General features: G+C 46.9%; 1 protein-coding gene across 1 annotated transcript; it reads right to left on the bottom strand.

The window, feature by feature from the left end:
- Window positions 1–260: 260 nt before the first annotated feature.
- LOC122742149 (BRI3 binding protein) lies at window positions 261–15,315 on the bottom strand. The gene is made up of 3 exons (XM_043986194.1): window positions 14,983–15,315; window positions 8,177–8,279; window positions 261–5,120 (listed from the first exon to the last, which is right to left on the bottom strand). Exons 1-3 carry the CDS (start codon window positions 15,187–15,189, stop codon window positions 4,666–4,668), a joined length of 765 nt encoding a protein of 254 aa, XP_043842129.1. The 5' UTR covers window positions 15,190–15,315; the 3' UTR covers window positions 261–4,665.
- Window positions 15,316–16,182: the final 867 nt, after the last annotated feature.

The following is a 16,182-nucleotide window of genomic DNA, read 5'->3' as shown; positions in this document are numbered from 1 at the left end:
TAGCAGTAGAAAGGGTTGAGGCATTATTTAGAGGTCCAAAATATTAAATACCCAATTCCCACATTGAGGGACCCTTTCATGCCTTCTTAAATGTTGGTTAGAATTTGGAATGAGCTTCCCACAAATGAACACAAATAGAACCGCTGGATCTTTTCAGCATCCAATCAGATAGCAGTGTGGAAAAGAACCCAAGGTTCCCCCAGACAAACTTAACGGAAATACTGCATACTTCTATTTGAACAAAAACATTTAGGAAACCGTTACAACAAAATTACGGTAAACATTTATTAAGCTTTAATTTTCACAATATCTTATTTCGATTCTAAAATCAGCCTACAAATATTTCACTACATTAACATCAATCTGGTGATCATTTAATAAATAAAGGAATGTCTATAGACCTTTGTAAAAATAAGTTTGATATATTTCGGATTCTCAACAAGGATAGCTGTAGACCCGATCCCCCAAGGGTCACATGCCTTGAGTCTTACACACATCACTAGCAACAAATCAAATTGTTTTACAGAGGAAAAAAACCCAAAACCCAAGAACAAAAAAAATCCCCACAACTTTTACAAACTTAAATACTACCTAAATCTGCAATCTGGTGAAGGAAAAATATGAAATCACTAATATCAGTGCTGACAACTGGTGTCATACTCAAAGACACAATTTCCAGTTAGGAACAGGGCAAAGAGGGGTGATCATTTCATCGGATGTTGCAGGGTTCTCATTGACATCACCATCACAAGAATTCAATGAAACACTGGATTCAAGAAATTTAACACATGCGGTTAATTAAGTTGACGTTACAGTAGAACCTTTATATTTTAAAAAAATGGACATTAAACATATGGTCAATAACTCCATTAGCTGCCAAATATAGAGAACTGGTACCCAGTCAGAGACAGAGCTGTCGAAAAGCCTAACCTAGTACCAGTCTCTATTCCACAGGATGGGGCATCGACAAGGCATTTATTTACTAGCAAAAACGGTCAGAAGAATGCAATATTCAGGAACAAGGCTGATTTATACCAGATACTATACAGTGTACTGATTGACACCCAAATAGCAATTAAAAGCACTGTATCACATCCGGAAAAGAGAGAGAATTCCATTATCTATAGATGCGAGGCAGAGCTCCAAAATTTACAAACTGCCCTAGAACCAGGTACTTTTGTAGAACTGTGACACATGAAAACAGACCCCGGTCGCACATCGGAGTTTTGACATCTTAAGCTTTTAACCCAAAGACTGTAAGACAACAGCTGAATTTACAGTTAGATCAGCCAGTTTCAAGATCCACCAACAAGAACGAACCAGCAAGAGAGATGTCCTTTTCTCAAGGTCTGTTTGTTTAAGAAGGGGTGGGGACTCGGGCAGGGGAGTGTCAGACCAAGCAGAAATGAAGCAATTAAAGCTAACCCCCTGATCATTCTGGAGGCAAGGCAAAGCTGGCATTTGAGAAATCCTGCTGCAAAGCAGACTACTCCCCACCCACATCATTGGGATTGGGGTTGGAACCTAAAGCCCAAAGGTGGGAGATGGGGAATGCGGTATGGGGGGTGGAGAGGGGAGACAGCAACAGAACTTTGTATGGAAAAATATATTTCAACACATTAAGGGGAAGAAGATGCCATATTCATGCAATGGGACAAGCCAAAATTTGTACTGATGAAAACCAAAACTACTCCCAAACATTCCCCCTCCTTCCATGCAATTTCTTTCATACCCCTTTATTTTGTTTTTGGGGGGTATCATCCCATCAATGTCAAAAATATCTAATCATTTAGTGTGGCAACTTTCAAGATTCTATTGAGATGGACAGTTTGCATTTATCTTGGTCAAAATCACTACCCTTAGTAAAAAGCTATCGAGATATTGATATAGTGGGGAAATTAATACTGATTAATTTGATGTGGTCAGTTGATATTTATAATAGCATCATAGTATTCATTAGAACCTATCATGAGAAGTATTGCTCTGTATCATTATCCTACAGCATTTAAGATATACAAAACGTTGTTCAAGGTGTGAGACACATGGTACAAAAATATATTTTTCCACATACAAAAGGGTGAGCTCAAAAGAAAAGGTTGGGGGGTGAGGGGTGGAAAGGAGTGGCTGTGGAATATCAGCTTTCATCCAACAGAAGATCTTCTCTACAAAAGCCCCCCAAGGAGATAAAAACAAGCCTGGGCCAAAGGTCAAAGGTTGGTAGGCAGTATCTTCCAGGTGAAAGTTCCTGTCATTAGCATACGGGATTCTGATCAGTTTTAAGACATCGGCAACCTTTTAAGAATGTTATCTATCGCCCATTGAAGATTCTTCATTTAAAAAGACATCTCCTTCCCTGTATATTAAACAGTATAAAATTATACATGGATAAGCTTACATAGAAAAATTGGGCATGAAATCTCATACTTCTTTGCTACTCAGAGGAATGGTGCCTGTTACAAACATAGTCTTTAGCCGTGGGCTCCATGCATATTCTGTCATCGTGTTCCCATGTATGAACATGTATACACACACACACACACACACACACACACACACACACACACACCTCTCCCTGTGTCCTTCAAATTTACTAAAAAATTGGCCTCTTTTCCTTCTCTGGTCTTGTTCTTTGTCCAGCAAAATAGTTCTCATATATTTTACAACTTTTGAAAAATGAAGAGAAATAAACTAATTCCACTTCAGGAAAAAAATTTAAAGCACACAAACCAACCAAAAAAAAAAAAAGACTTAAAAACTCAAGACATTTTGTAGGTGACACAGCATGTCCACGTATTCTATGATAAGGAGGAAACTGAGAAGCAGTTAAGTATCTAGAGAACTAACAATAATTCCAAAAAGGAATTTGGGGAGGGTCTTAGAACCTAATCCAAAATGAAAATGACTCCCCTTACCCCCTGAGCCCAGCTCCCACAGGGGTTAAAGACATGAGCCAGCAGGATTTGAATGACACTACTGACACCATTTCAATCCAGAGAAAAGGAGTTTCCACCATTACCCATAAAGACTGAACTGAATCGGAATCAACGCTCCCCAATGGAGAGAGAGCCAATCAAAGCAGCTGCACGTTCCGTTACATGCAACTTAAAAACGGCAGTTTCACAAAATTCTCCAAAATGGTTTTTCCAAATGCTTGAAAAGAAAAAAAAAATCCACAACAAAGATCACATGAGGTGGTTAAATTCTGGGTTCTCCAGATCATGACAACTGCTCTGGACAGGTCAGGTTTCTGCTTCTACCAACTGCCCACACCCCTCAGCCACATTCCCACTTAGTGGTGTGGTCAGGGAGGAAATCAGTGGGCAAACAGCCAGCCTCTTAGGGCACCTGGGGAAACATCCACCAGCCCCCAAGATCTGGAGGAGCTTCTGCGCAGACTTCCCTGAGGTTTTGCCTTTTGTTTCAGCAAATTTCACTCAAGCTGATGGGAGTCATAAGTCTGGGAGGTGCAACCTGGCAAACTAAAACATGCTGGTGACACTTCTATCCAACAAAGTCCCCTCAAGTGCTCACGTGATTCCAACTCCCCCCCTCCCCCCCCTTCAAGGCAACTTCTCCAAGGATCACCGAAAATGCCACAGACTTCAGGCAAAAAGCACCTAGAGATTCTACTATTAAAAATGTTAAGAATAAAACCTGAAGAGCGCTTATTGCTGCCCAGGGATCCTGAGAGGAAGCTTAAACAACTTGCAAGTTGGGTTAGCTGCTGCTTGTTTCCTGGATTGACCCAAAATTTCCTAACAAGGCAGCCCTTAAAAGGGGGTTATCAGACCCCTGAGAGCTGCTTGTCCAGAGCATCAAGGTGACCACCATCCTGCTACCAAACTTCAGACTCAAAGCTCCAAAACACGTCTCTGCCTGATCCTAGGATTTTATTTATTTATTTATTTTTACTTTCTAAAACCCTTTGGAGGGAAAGTCCCAGTTTCAAGTATGACAAAATACAGCGCAAATCTCAGGCCTGCTTGCAAAAAAAAAAAAAAAAAAAAAAGGATTCTTCATTTAAAAGATGACTTGAGAAAAGAAAAGTTAATTTTTAACTTTAAAAAATAGACTCGAATCGGGCCACGACACTTGTAATAATTATGTGTGTTGGCCTGGACTCAAAGTCTTCTATTTGGTTCATCCACCGATTGACATCTGATAACCCAACTAGGGGCTCCCTTCCCCCCCAAAGCTTACAATCTGTGAAAATGGAAACACCAAAATGTGCAACCCACAGTGTATTTTTAGAGCTGTGAAAACAAATGCTTGAGATTAAGCTTCTCTAAAATGCCAAATTCACATAATCTTCTCTTCCCTTTAAAGTTTTAATAGACTTGACTCAATCTGCCTTTATAAAAACCTTACAAAATATGTCTTTAAATATTTGAAAAAAGTAATTGTATGTTCTATGCATGGATAAATTTTTTTAGTATACAGCGAATGTGGGTTTTATCATTTGAAAAAATATTTTTTTTTACACAACTAATGGTTCTCAGGGTGTCTCAGTATTCTACATAAGTTTTTTTTAAATTCTTCTCAGCCTAACATTGTAATGTGGTCCAATAACCTCACAATGTGCCGTTTTGTTGCTTTGTAACTTTTAGTAACATAGTGCTTTTTGATGTTCCAAGAGCTGGTGAAAGGTGATTGACCTGGCTCGTCTCATTTGTCACTGTCTCGATCGATGCCTTCGAGGACCCGGGAGAGGCGGATGTTGAGCAGTCTGATCTGGCTGTCAAGATGGTCAATCTTCTCCTCCAGGCTGTGGCTGCCCAGGCTGAGGTTGGAGCCGCCGCCGCCGCTGGTGCCTCCGCTCCTCCAGTAGAAGCCCACGGGGCCCGTCATGAAATAAATGGCGACCACTAAGCAGAGGGGCAGAACCGCCTGCTCGGGCTCTCCCTCATACTTCTGCAGGATGTACACACAGGACAGGGCGAACAGGGTGACCCGCACAACCCAGAAGAAGCGGCCGAAAAGGACGTGCAAGAGATAGAAGAGAAATCCCAGGAAGAGAGACAAGAACCAGTAGGCCAGGAGGACAGCACCAACCAACAGCAGGGCTCGGGTGGGGTTGTTGGCCACCGCTGCAGGGCTAAAATAATGCGTCAGGTTCGAGGCTGAAAGACAAGGAAGAGGAGAGAAAAAAGGAATGAATTAGCGGCAAGGGACCAGTGCCAACCACCCCCAATTCAAACATGGACACAGACAAGCCGGGCACAATGTCTGATGCCAACAGTTAGGGATCCCAGAGCTACTGCCACCTCCCCTGTGCTAGACCGTTAGTCCATGAGGGCAGGGACTGAATCTCAGTCTCAGAAGTGGGAGTCCTACAGTGCTAACTTACCACCCCAGTCCCAGGGTGGGCACTCATCCTGGCTTCCCAGGGCTATACCAGGGAAAGCCCAAACGTGCCATGACCCCCATTTTACTGATTAGTAAACAGGGTGAGAGACAGGAAGTTATGTGACAGTGGCACAGTTAGAAACCTTCCACAGGAAGCCTTTCCCAACGCCTCTTAATTCTAGCGCCTTCCCCACCGACAATTTCCCACTGATCCCGTCTACAGCTCCAAGGCCAGAGACTGTCTTTTGCCTTTCTCTGTATCCCCAGTGCTTAACACAACACGCAGCACACAGTAGGTCTTTCTGATTTGATTCCAGGACCAACACTCTATCCACTTTACCATGCCCCCATACTCCATTAGGTTGACGGTTACCCTTCACCGTGGGGATTTATTACATGAGAAAATGTGAGCTATCTAGTAATCCAGCCAATCCCACTGTTATAAAAAATACACACACACATATTGGGGGGGAGCTAGGTGGCGCCATAGTGCTCAGCCTGGAGTCGGGTAGACTCATAGCCCTGAGTTCAAATCTGTATTAGATACACACTAGTTGTGTGACCTTGGGCAAATCACTTAACTGTTTGCCTCAGTTTCCTCATTTGTAGAATGAGCCGGAAAAGGAAATGGCAAATCACTCCAGTTATCTCTGCCAAGAAAACCCTAAATGAGGTCATGAACAATTGGACACAACTAAACTATACATATGTATACATACACATATGTGTATATACACACACATATAGTTGCTGTTTCTGTGTCTTTTATTGTCTCAGTTTCCCAATCTGAAAAATGGGGATAATAACTAAAGAACTATGAAGAGTTGTTGGGAGGATCATATGTCACAACATAAATAATACTCCTTGCAAAAGACATTAACAGACAATGTAGGGACAGCTAGGTGGCACAGTGGATAGAGCATCTGCCCTGGATTCAGGAGGACCTGAGTTCAAATCTGGCCTCAGATACTTGACATTTACTAGCTGTGTGACCCTGGGCAAGTCACTTAACCCTCATTGCCCCGCAAAAAAATAAGAGAGACAGACAGACAGACAGACAATGTACATAAGCCTGGGATTCCCAGAGTAAATAATGACTGAATAGCAGGGAGGAAGTAACTGGCCTAGAATGAAAACTCACTATGGAGAATCATCCAAACAAGGGTCAAGGTCTCTCTCTGTGCCTTGGATTTTGACCATTGTCCATCCCTTGACTGTTCTCTAACATCTGAGCAAGAGGACAGAGGGGACTGGGGAATCACTGTTCCTATTTTATAGGTATGAAAACTGAATCATAGAAGACTTGATGGGGCCAGCCCTTGGGTCTCTCTCTCTCCCTTTTTCTTTTCTTCTTTCCTTCTTTCTTTTGTTTTTTTTTTGCAGGGCAATGGGGGTTAAGTGACTTACCCAGGGTCACACAGCTAGTAAGTGTCAAGTGTCTGAGGCCGGATTTGAACTCAGGTACTCCTGACTCCAGGGCCCATGCTTTATCCACTGCGCCACCTAGCCGCCCCTCTCCTTGGGTCTCTTTTGAGTCCAGTACCCAATTTACCAGTGGCTGCTCAGGGAGAAGGCAGACGCCATTCCCTCAAGGTTAATGCAGTGGCTGCCCTGTCACACGCAATCTCCTGTAATCGGGTTCATTTCTTCAGGGCTTGCTGGAAGGGATTTCATAATTTGGGAAGATGGTAAACACAGATTCTACATGGGATTGCAGGAAATTGCTTTATCTGGGTTGTCTCCCAAGAGTCATTATTAAAGGTCCCTGGGGAAAAGAAGAGGCCAAAAGCAGGCCCTGCATGAGCTAGACTGCTCTTCTCAGGGAGTTCCCAGTGACCTGCATTATGAAGGGTAAGGGTAGAACCCGGGTCTGCCTGTCAGACCCACAAAGAAGCCAGCCCTCAGAGTCATTCACCGACCATTCAACAAATATTAAACCCCTCTATCATAGGCCAGGTGGGCACCAGAGATACAAAACAAGAAGGACACCATCCCTTGTCTGAAGAAGCTGGGATGTCAATAAAAGTAAATTTTAGAAGGGTGTAGCAGGGAGGGAGAGCAGGCACTGTAACAACTGGAAGGATGACCCGTGGAGGGAGGTAGAAATGATAGGGGAAAGCATTCTAGTTATGTACTAGGAAGAGCAAGTGTCCGAGGACATGAGAGGAGAAGGGTAAAATCCAGGTGGACAGGCAGACTGCAAGCAGGTCACCAAGAGCTGCAAATGCCACCTGGAGAAGTTTGTCTTCTGTACAGAGGAATCAAGAGAAAGCCAAAGAGGCTTCTTGAGCAGAGCAATGACACGGCAAGACAAGACCCTTGCTCTGGGAAATGCCAATTGTCAGCTGTGTGGAGGACGGAGAGGGAAGAGTACGTTTGTAGGTGGGACGGGAAGGTGGTAGAAAGGTAGGAAGGTATTAGGTGCTATTGCAGAAGTCCAAGTGAGAGGTAACAAGGGCCTGAGGTACAGCCCAGGCCCAGTTACTGGACCCTAAGATCCCCGCCCCACCAAAAAGAATGCAAAGTAAATAAAGACAGCAGCTACACACAGACAGATAGCAAAATGAAAGAGGCCGACGTTGGGACAGCTCATCCATAGACCCCCTCCCCAGGCCTGTCCCTCAACTGGTGTTAAATGACAGTGTTTCTGCTTCTTCCCTTAGAGAAGGGAAACCTTTTATACACCACGGATGATGAACACGTTATGACTGCAATCAGAGGGAGCCAACGCTCCAGAATACTGTGACCTATTTCAGAATCCAAATTATGAATACTCTCCCTGACCCAACGGGACTTGGTCAGCTATTAGAAGAGCCGGCCTTCTACCTACCGTCGATTCCAAGAACATCCAGCAGGTCAGTCCAGAGTCTCCACAGTGTCTCTACTAAGATGTCCACTCCATTTACAAATCTCTCCGTTGACCTGGAGAAAAACTACAAAGACCAAGAAATAGTTAATAAAGAGTTCTGCAAATTCGTTTCTCCATATTCTTCCATGACTGGTCAGAGGGTGGATTAGCCATGAATTTCTATTCCCTGCCTGAGATAAAAGGCAACAGAAATGGTCCGGGGACGGGGGGAAAAGGACTATGAGGACAGTCTTGTGGAGGGCCTGGCCCTCCTTGTAAAAAGCTTTTACAAACACAAGACCCCAAGCTCGGGCAGCAGGGGAGGGAAGCAGGGAGAGAAAGGAAGAAGAGGCTACTGTCCAGCATGCCCTTCAGGGAAGGGTCATCTGCCCAAAGCTAAACAACAACTTTCCCTTCCCCTAACATCCCGTCTTGCTTCTTGTGTGGACCAGGAGCTGAGTCATCTGGAAGATGTAATAATGAGACAAGAGATGTTGAAGGATTCCAGAGTTCTTAAGCTAAATAAAGACAAAGGGCTGACATCATTATTGATCCACTATGTTGGTTGGGATGTCTCCCCGCCATGGAGAAGAGAGAGGAAAAGAGGAAGAACAACGCCAAGGAACCCAAGCACCCTTTGAAACTGCATTCAGAACAATCCAGCCACTGAGGGCTGCCATCTTGTTATCTTCCAATAAATCTGGTCTATGTCCAGAAATAATCATCTGAGACCACATGAAAAGTCCAGGAGGGACCAATGTGCTGATACCCTGATAGCCAAAAATAGAGTTTGGGGGAGAGGTATAAGGAGTTCAGCAGAATCCAAGAGGCTCACCACCTCCTCAGCAGGAGTGGGCAACAACTCTTGGGGTGATGCACCATTGAGGAAATGAGCACTCATCTGTACCAATGGAGGGGGAAAACATTAGTGTTGTGTCAAAGTCGAATATTGGCTGCCTCAAAAAGCAGTTAAGACTCTGCCTTCAGCAGAAGGCTCTCAAGCAAATGAGGGATACCAGTTGTCAGGAATGTTGTAGAGAACATTCTTGTTCAAATTTGGGTTGAGATTTGAATTCTAAAATCCCTTTTTTGGGGGGGGGCAACTAGGTGGTGTAGTTTAAAGCATTGGCCCTAGAGTCAGGAGGACCTGAGTTCAAATCTGGCCTCAGTCACTTGACACTTACTGTGTGACCCTGGGCAAGTCACTTAACCCTCACTGCCCCACAAAAATAATTAATTAATTTAATTTAATCCCTTTTTTGGGGTGAGGGCGAAATGAGGGGGATATTTTAAGGGAAAATCTCAAGAAAACCCCCATCCCACCATTCATATTGATCATGGATCCAGAAAGCTCTGTCATGGTATCATTACAATAAAAAATTCTGATGGGGCTACTGACAGCCCAGGGAAATTTGTCTTGCCCAAGGGGAAGAAAGGAAACCAATAAGGATCTTTTACTGAAAAGGAAACCAGGCCCAGTGAAAAGCCCACAGAATAGAGATTAAGCACCTGCCTTCAAGAACCAGCCCATGAAGATGACTACAACCTAGGTGACCTTGGGTAAGTCAACCTCTTTAGGCCTGACTTCCCTCACCTATAGAAAGACAGGGTGGGCTTTGTTGATTTAAAAGAATGTTTCGGGCAGCTAGGTGGTACAGTGGATAAAGTGCTGGCCCTGGATTCAGGATGACCTGAGTTCAAATCCAGCCTCAGACACTTGACACTCACTAGCTGTGTGACCTTGGGGAAGTCACTTAACCCTCATTGCCCCACAAAAATAAACAAACAAACAAACAAATAAAGAAAAGAATGTTTCAAGCTCTAAAGTTAGGTCCCTTAAGTTGAGATGGTGCCTAAAACTTGCCCCCCCCCAAATGAACTTAAGGTCATTTGTCTTTTCAAGCAATGCATTTAGGAAAACCAAACCAAAAGAAAACAATCTAAACACCTCCTTTCCCAGCAGGCTTGAATTGTGTTGGTTTTTTTTTTTTTAATTAAACTCCTGGAGAGCACGAGGACTTTCTGGTGAACATCGTCAAAGTTATCTAGGGTACAATCTGCACCTGGTGCAACCAACCATCTGAGACCAGGAAACTAAAGTAACCCAACTTGTCGAGTCACTGTGAGGGGGAGGGCCGAGTCCCTGACCCGCTGGGCTTTGGCTCACCACAATGAAGAGTCCTGCAGCCTGGGCCCCTTGTCATGCTGGGAGGGCTGGTGTCATCTCTTCCTCTCCCCCAACTCTCCTGCAAAACTGCAAGTGGCCTCAAAGAAAATTCAGCTGTGGCTCCAAAAAGGCTTCACCATAAAGGGATGATGAGCCACAGAAAGGGGGCCCAGCTTGGCCTGCCCCGAAGGCAAAACCATCCTATGTACAGGACAGACACTGGCTGTTACCTCTGTCGTTCACACAGGAACAAACCCAAAGTCCTCAGGACAAGCCCTCTCTCTCCTCCCTCTCCCCAAGGCCATCTCCTTACAATACTCTTTCCTTGTCTTGTTCAGAGTCACTGAGCCAAGCAAGCAGCAAATACACTCTCCATCCAACCCACATGGGAGGTCATGGGCCCCTACTCCGCCTGGAATGCCCCCTTGGTCCCCTCTAGATCTGTTCCCCTTCCTTCAGTTCTGATTTCTCAGGGCCACATCTTTTTCTCCTGTATCTGCCCCGCTCCAGTACTATGTCCCAATTCTTAGTCTCACTTGTCACAAGGTGCCTTGCAGGCCATTTAAATGTTTCATGCAGACATGTGGGTTATCAAACTAGATCACAAGCTCCCTGTGCGTGGAACCCATGGCTGTGTTTGTACCATCCTTAACCATACCACCAGCAGCAGCTAATATTTAGATAGTACTTGCTATGTGCCAGGAATTGTGCCAAGAATTTTACAACTATTATCTCATTTGATCATCACAGCAACTCTGCATGGGAAGGTGTTATTCTTATCCCCATTTTATAGATGAGGAAAGTGTGGCAAAGAGCAATGAAGTGACTTGCCCAGGGCCACACAGTCTAAGGTGGGATCTGAACTCAGGTCTTCCTGACTCCAGGCCCAGGGCTCTATCCACTGCCCCAATTACACATTAAGCTCTCATTAGCGGGGGCGGCTAGGTGGCCCAGTGGATTAAGCACTGGCCCTGGATTCAGGAGTACCTGAGTTCAAATCCGGCCTCAGACACTTGACACTCACTAGCTGTGTGACCCTGGGCAAGTCACTTAACCCCCATTGCCCCGCCAAAAAAAAAAAAAAAAGAACAGAAAAGCTCTCATTAGCCAGCAGTCTGGTGCTGTACCCCTCAATGTCCTTTGGACAGGTCCAAGGAAATTGCAAGATCCCAGGCTTGAGGCTGGACAGAAACTCAGGTCACCTAGGCCCAACGCTTTCCTTTCACAAATGAAGAAAGTGAGGCTCAGGCAAGTTAGGGCACTTGGCCAAGGCCACAGGAGCAAATAAACATCAAAGGTGGGAGGTCAACAGTTGGCCAGCAAGGTCAACTCTACACAATGGCCAATCTTCCAAAGAAAGAAGTTTGTGGCCACCTAAAACAGGGAAAGCCAATTCATCAGATTTCCAAGGGATGCATTTCTGCCCAACTCTTCAAACTGTATGTAGGGATATGTCTCTTACAAGTAAATATGCAACACCACTTTTTTTTTTTGTAAAGGCCAGATCTATGACTCTGGACCAAAGAGAGTCATAGGCAGAACGTTCCCAACAAACACACCAATGACTGATGTTTACATGGCATTCTGCAAAGTATTTTACAGACATTATCTCCTTAGAGACTCTCTCATCAGTTAAGGATGAGCCAGACAGTTATCCTCATTTAAGAAGGAAGGTTAAGGGGCAGCTAGGTGGCGCAGTGGATAGAGCACCGGCCCTGGAGTCAGGAGTACCTGAGTTCAAATTCGGCCTTAGACACTTAACACTTACTAGCTGTGTGACCCTGGGCAAGTCACTTAACCCCAATTGCCTCACTAAAAAAAAAAAAAGGAAGGTTAAGTGACAGATTCAAACTCAGTTCTTCCTTACAGGGTCCAGCACTCTAATGAACTCTGCTTGATACCCCTAAATCAATTTCTAAAGGCTATGTTACTACCTCCAGGACTAACCAAAATGATCCCAGTAAAGACCCATTTAAATGAAACTGTAAAGCTTAGTGTCTACCAGCATCTTCTTTTTCCCTTTAGGATTAAAAAATAAAAGCATATACTGCCAAATTAGGTGGTGTCGATTCCATGGAAAATCAAATCAGCACAAATTAGGACTTTCTTCGTCCTAAATTTATTTTGACTTGATGGGGCAGCTAGGTGGTGCAGTGGATAGAGCACTGGCCCTGAATTCAGGAGGACCTGAGTTCAAATCCAGCCTCAAACACTTGACACTAGCTGTGTGACCCTGGGCAAGTCACTTAACCCCAATTGCCTTACCAAAAAAAAAAAAAAAAAAAAAAAGCCCGATATTTTGACTTGAGAGAGTGCGTCCTAAGGAGGCAGCCCTGAGCCACAAGAACCAAGTTCAAGTGTCACCTTTGATACTTGCTATGCCACACAGGGCAAGTCACTGAACCTCTCAGAGTTCCAGATACAAATAAAAAGAACAAGTGCCAATAAGCGCCAACAAAGGGTTTTTCTCATACCAATGAAATCACCAGACAAGTTAAAGACAAAAACAAACTCTTGATTCCCTCTAGATTTGGAATCAAGGGACCTGGATTCAAAACCCAACCCTCCTATTTACTAGGTGTTTAACCTTAGGCTTCAACAAGCTTCTTCTACCCCGTTGGTTTCTTTTTGGTGAGGCACTTGGGGTTGACTTTCCCAGGGTCACACAGCTAGTAAGTGTCAAGTGTCTGAGGCTGGATTTGAACTCAGGTCCTCCTGACTCCAGGGCTGATGCTCTATCCACTGTGCCACCTAGCTGTCCCTCTGCTTCCCCTCTGAACCTCAATTTTCTCATCGTGAAAAGAGGGGGTTGTATTTAATGCCCTCTAAACATCCTTCCTATTCGATCAATCAGTAAACATATATTAAGAGCTACTATATGCCAGGCACTGAGCTAAGCAGTTGAGATACAAAAAGAAGCAAAAGACTGTCCCACTCTCAAGGAACTTACAATCTAAATCTGATACTTTGTTGCTTTCTTCAAGACTCAAAGCCTCCTTTCCCTATCTGGTGAAGAAATGAACGACTTGTTCTATGGACTTGATACATGGATTTGTGTGGGACAAGCTAGTGTTTTGGGGAACATAAGCTCCCAGCTTTGCCTTTGTCTTGCTACTATGTTTCTAGTCCCTTAGACTAGAAACCCAAGGACAGTATTATACTTCAGAGATAAAAAGCAGGTCCTACACCCAGATGATTTGGATGGGAATGGTAGATTAGGATAAGATGGCTAAGGGAAAGCTACAAAAATACATACTCGCAACAAGGTGGTTTGTTGAGTCACTCCACCCAACCTTTCAGTAAATGCCAACAAAGCTAAGTTCGGTTTGGAGTGCCCCTGCTTCTCCATCTCCCTAAAAGGAAACCTTTGACCCAGGTGTTCTCCCCAATCCTTCCAAGGCTAGATTCCTCCACTTCCTTTTCTTTTAAGGTTCAAAGGTGCCAGTCAACAACTTTCAGTTCTTGGAATCGGTTTAAGTACCTACCATTGAGGGGGTGGGGGGAAGAAAAATAACAGGCCGTTAGAAGAGGTAGAATACAATTGAGAAAGATGAACAGAGGTCATTACTTCTGGGAACTCTGCCAGGATCTGCAACTGCCTCATGGATAGATCCTAATCGGCCCCATGCACTGCCCCACAACCCTGCTGCTGGGGGCCACTGGGGGCCACTGTCAAGTCGACGACTGGTCCCTTCCCTAGCTCTGATAAAAGAGGCCTGTCACAGCATCTAAATCAGACGGTTGAGTTTTATAAGGAAAGAGATAATGAAAAGGAAAGAGAAAGCCAAATGTGGGTGCAGCTCAGAGAGTTGTGAGGAAGGTGTGCCAAGGGCACTTTGTGCCCAAGCTCTGCTGGATTTTCCTAAAGAGGATAATGTGCTGTTAAGTTTCCCTGGGGAGGTGGGCTGAGGCTCAGTCATGGCAGGATGAAAACCCCCTAAGAGGAGACTAAACTAGGAGCCACTGGGAGGTTGGGGTGGGGGGAGGGGTCAGACTACTTAAAGGAAATCTTTTTTTCATTTCCTGGAGGGGTTGGAGAACACCCAGGGTCCACGGTGGGTCCCAGACCCCAGGAGGGTTCAGCTACGGCCAAGCACCCCCACCCCCACCCCAGCCCCCGCCACGCCTCGAAGCAGCACGTGAAAGGGGCTGCAGGGAGCCTTCCCCGGGGGTCCCCCAAGGCTAGGGACGGAGCAGCTGGGTGCAGTCCCCAAGGAGCCAGGGCCAAGGAGAAAATCTAGGGTGAGGTAGGATTTGTAAGAGCGCAGGCTGACCAGAGAGGGAGCCCAAGGTGGCCACGGGCCAAAGTGCCCTTCGTTTTCAGCCCCTGCCCGGGAGATGGATGGGGGCAGGGAGGGGGATGCTGGAGAGGGAAGCCCCACCCACCCACCCCGGACCCTAAGCGCGTCACAAATGGCCCCGGGCCACGCTGCCCCTCCCGAGGCCAAATGGGGCTCCCCACCCGTGGCTACCCCACGCCGTATCCCGAGCATCCCTCCCCGGGCGAGGAGGCTGCACGGGGACAAGGTGACCCCGTCGGAGAGGCTGCGGACAGGGAGCGCGGGGGTGCGCGTGGTGCGGGCCGGGGCGCGCGGGGGGCCCCGGGGTGCGCGCGCCCCACCTTCTGCACGGCTCGCACGTTGTCCTCCCCGCACAGGCTGCTGACGCTCTGGTAGACGCCGTTGGCCGCCCGGCGGAAGGTGTTCTGCTTGTCGGCGCCGCGGCCCCGCGCAGCCTGCGCGCCGGGCCCCAGCAGCTCGAGCAGCAGCAGCAGCAGCAGCGGCAGCAGCGCGGACAGCGGCGCGGGGGCCCCGGCGCGCGCGCCCATCCTCCGTCCCGTCAGCTCGGCGAGCCCCGAGGGCCCCGGCGCGGCCTCCTGCGCGTCCTGCGCGTCCCGCGCCGCCGGCTCCCGCTCCCGCCGCCTCCCGGACGCTCTGCCCCGGCGCCCGCCTGCGCCGCCGCCGTGCCGCTGCGCTCCTTCCGCTTCCGCAGCCCCGCTCAGCGCCCCCGGCGGCCGCCGCTCCACGCCACGCCGCGCGGGCCCGGCCCCGCCCCCGGCCCGCCCCTACGCGCGCCTCGGGCCCACGAGGGGCGCGGAGCTGGAGGGGAGGACCTGCACCCGAGTCCGCTGGCGCAGGAGCGGGGCCCAGGGCTCGCCAGCCCCTTGTGCGCACTCACTTTCCTGGGCCCCACTCCCGCCCTCTAGTCCTCCCCTCCTTCGCACCTATCCGTCCATCCATCCATCCGTCCATCCCTCTATCTGTCCATCCACCCACCTATCCATCCAACCATCCACCTGTCCATCCACTCACCTATCCATCCATCAGTCTGTCTTTCCGTCCTTCCATCCATTCATCCATCCACCCGTCCATCAACCCATTCATTCACCTGTCCATCCACCCATCCATCCATCATCCATCCATTCACCCACCTATCTATCCCTCCCTTTCTTTCTTCCTTCCTTCCTTCTTTCCTTCCTTCCCTCCATCTGTCCCTCTCTTCCTTCCTTCTATCCATCCATCCATCCATCCACCCACCTATCCATCCATTCGTCCATCCATCTTTCCTTCTGTCCATACATTCATCCATCCATCCCTCTATCCATCCATCCACCCACCTATCCATCCCTCCCTTCTTTTCTTCCTTTTCTTCCTTCCTCCCTTCCTTCCATCCCAGGGTTAGTGGAAAGGGGCTGCAAAGATGGCTATTAATCAGTAATTTTCGGACCTGGATGCTACTGCTTTCCCTTTAAGATTGCCTCCAATTTCTCCTGTCTGTTCATACAGGTTTACATAGGTGTTTTTCCCTGCCCTCTCCCATT

The sequence above is a fragment of the Dromiciops gliroides genome, chromosome 1, assembly GCF_019393635.1.
Source record: "Dromiciops gliroides isolate mDroGli1 chromosome 1, mDroGli1.pri, whole genome shotgun sequence".
NCBI lineage: Eukaryota > Metazoa > Chordata > Mammalia > Microbiotheria > Microbiotheriidae > Dromiciops > Dromiciops gliroides.
Note: the sequence above shows the minus strand (reverse complement) of the source record. Positions and strands in the feature narration are given on the sequence as shown.

Coding starts and splice junctions, on each gene's coding strand:
- LOC122742149 (XM_043986194.1), bottom strand. CDS start 15,189: ATGGGCGCGCGCGCCGGGGCCCCCGCGCCGCTGTCCGCGCTGCTGCCG. Junction 8,280..14,982: donor ACGTGCGAGCCGTGCAGAAG/GTGGGGCGCGCG, acceptor TGGTCTTTGTAG/TTTTTCTCCAGGTCAACGGA. Junction 5,121..8,176: donor GGATGTTCTTGGAATCGACG/GTAGGTAGAAGG, acceptor CTTGTCTTTCAG/CCTCGAACCTGACGCATTAT.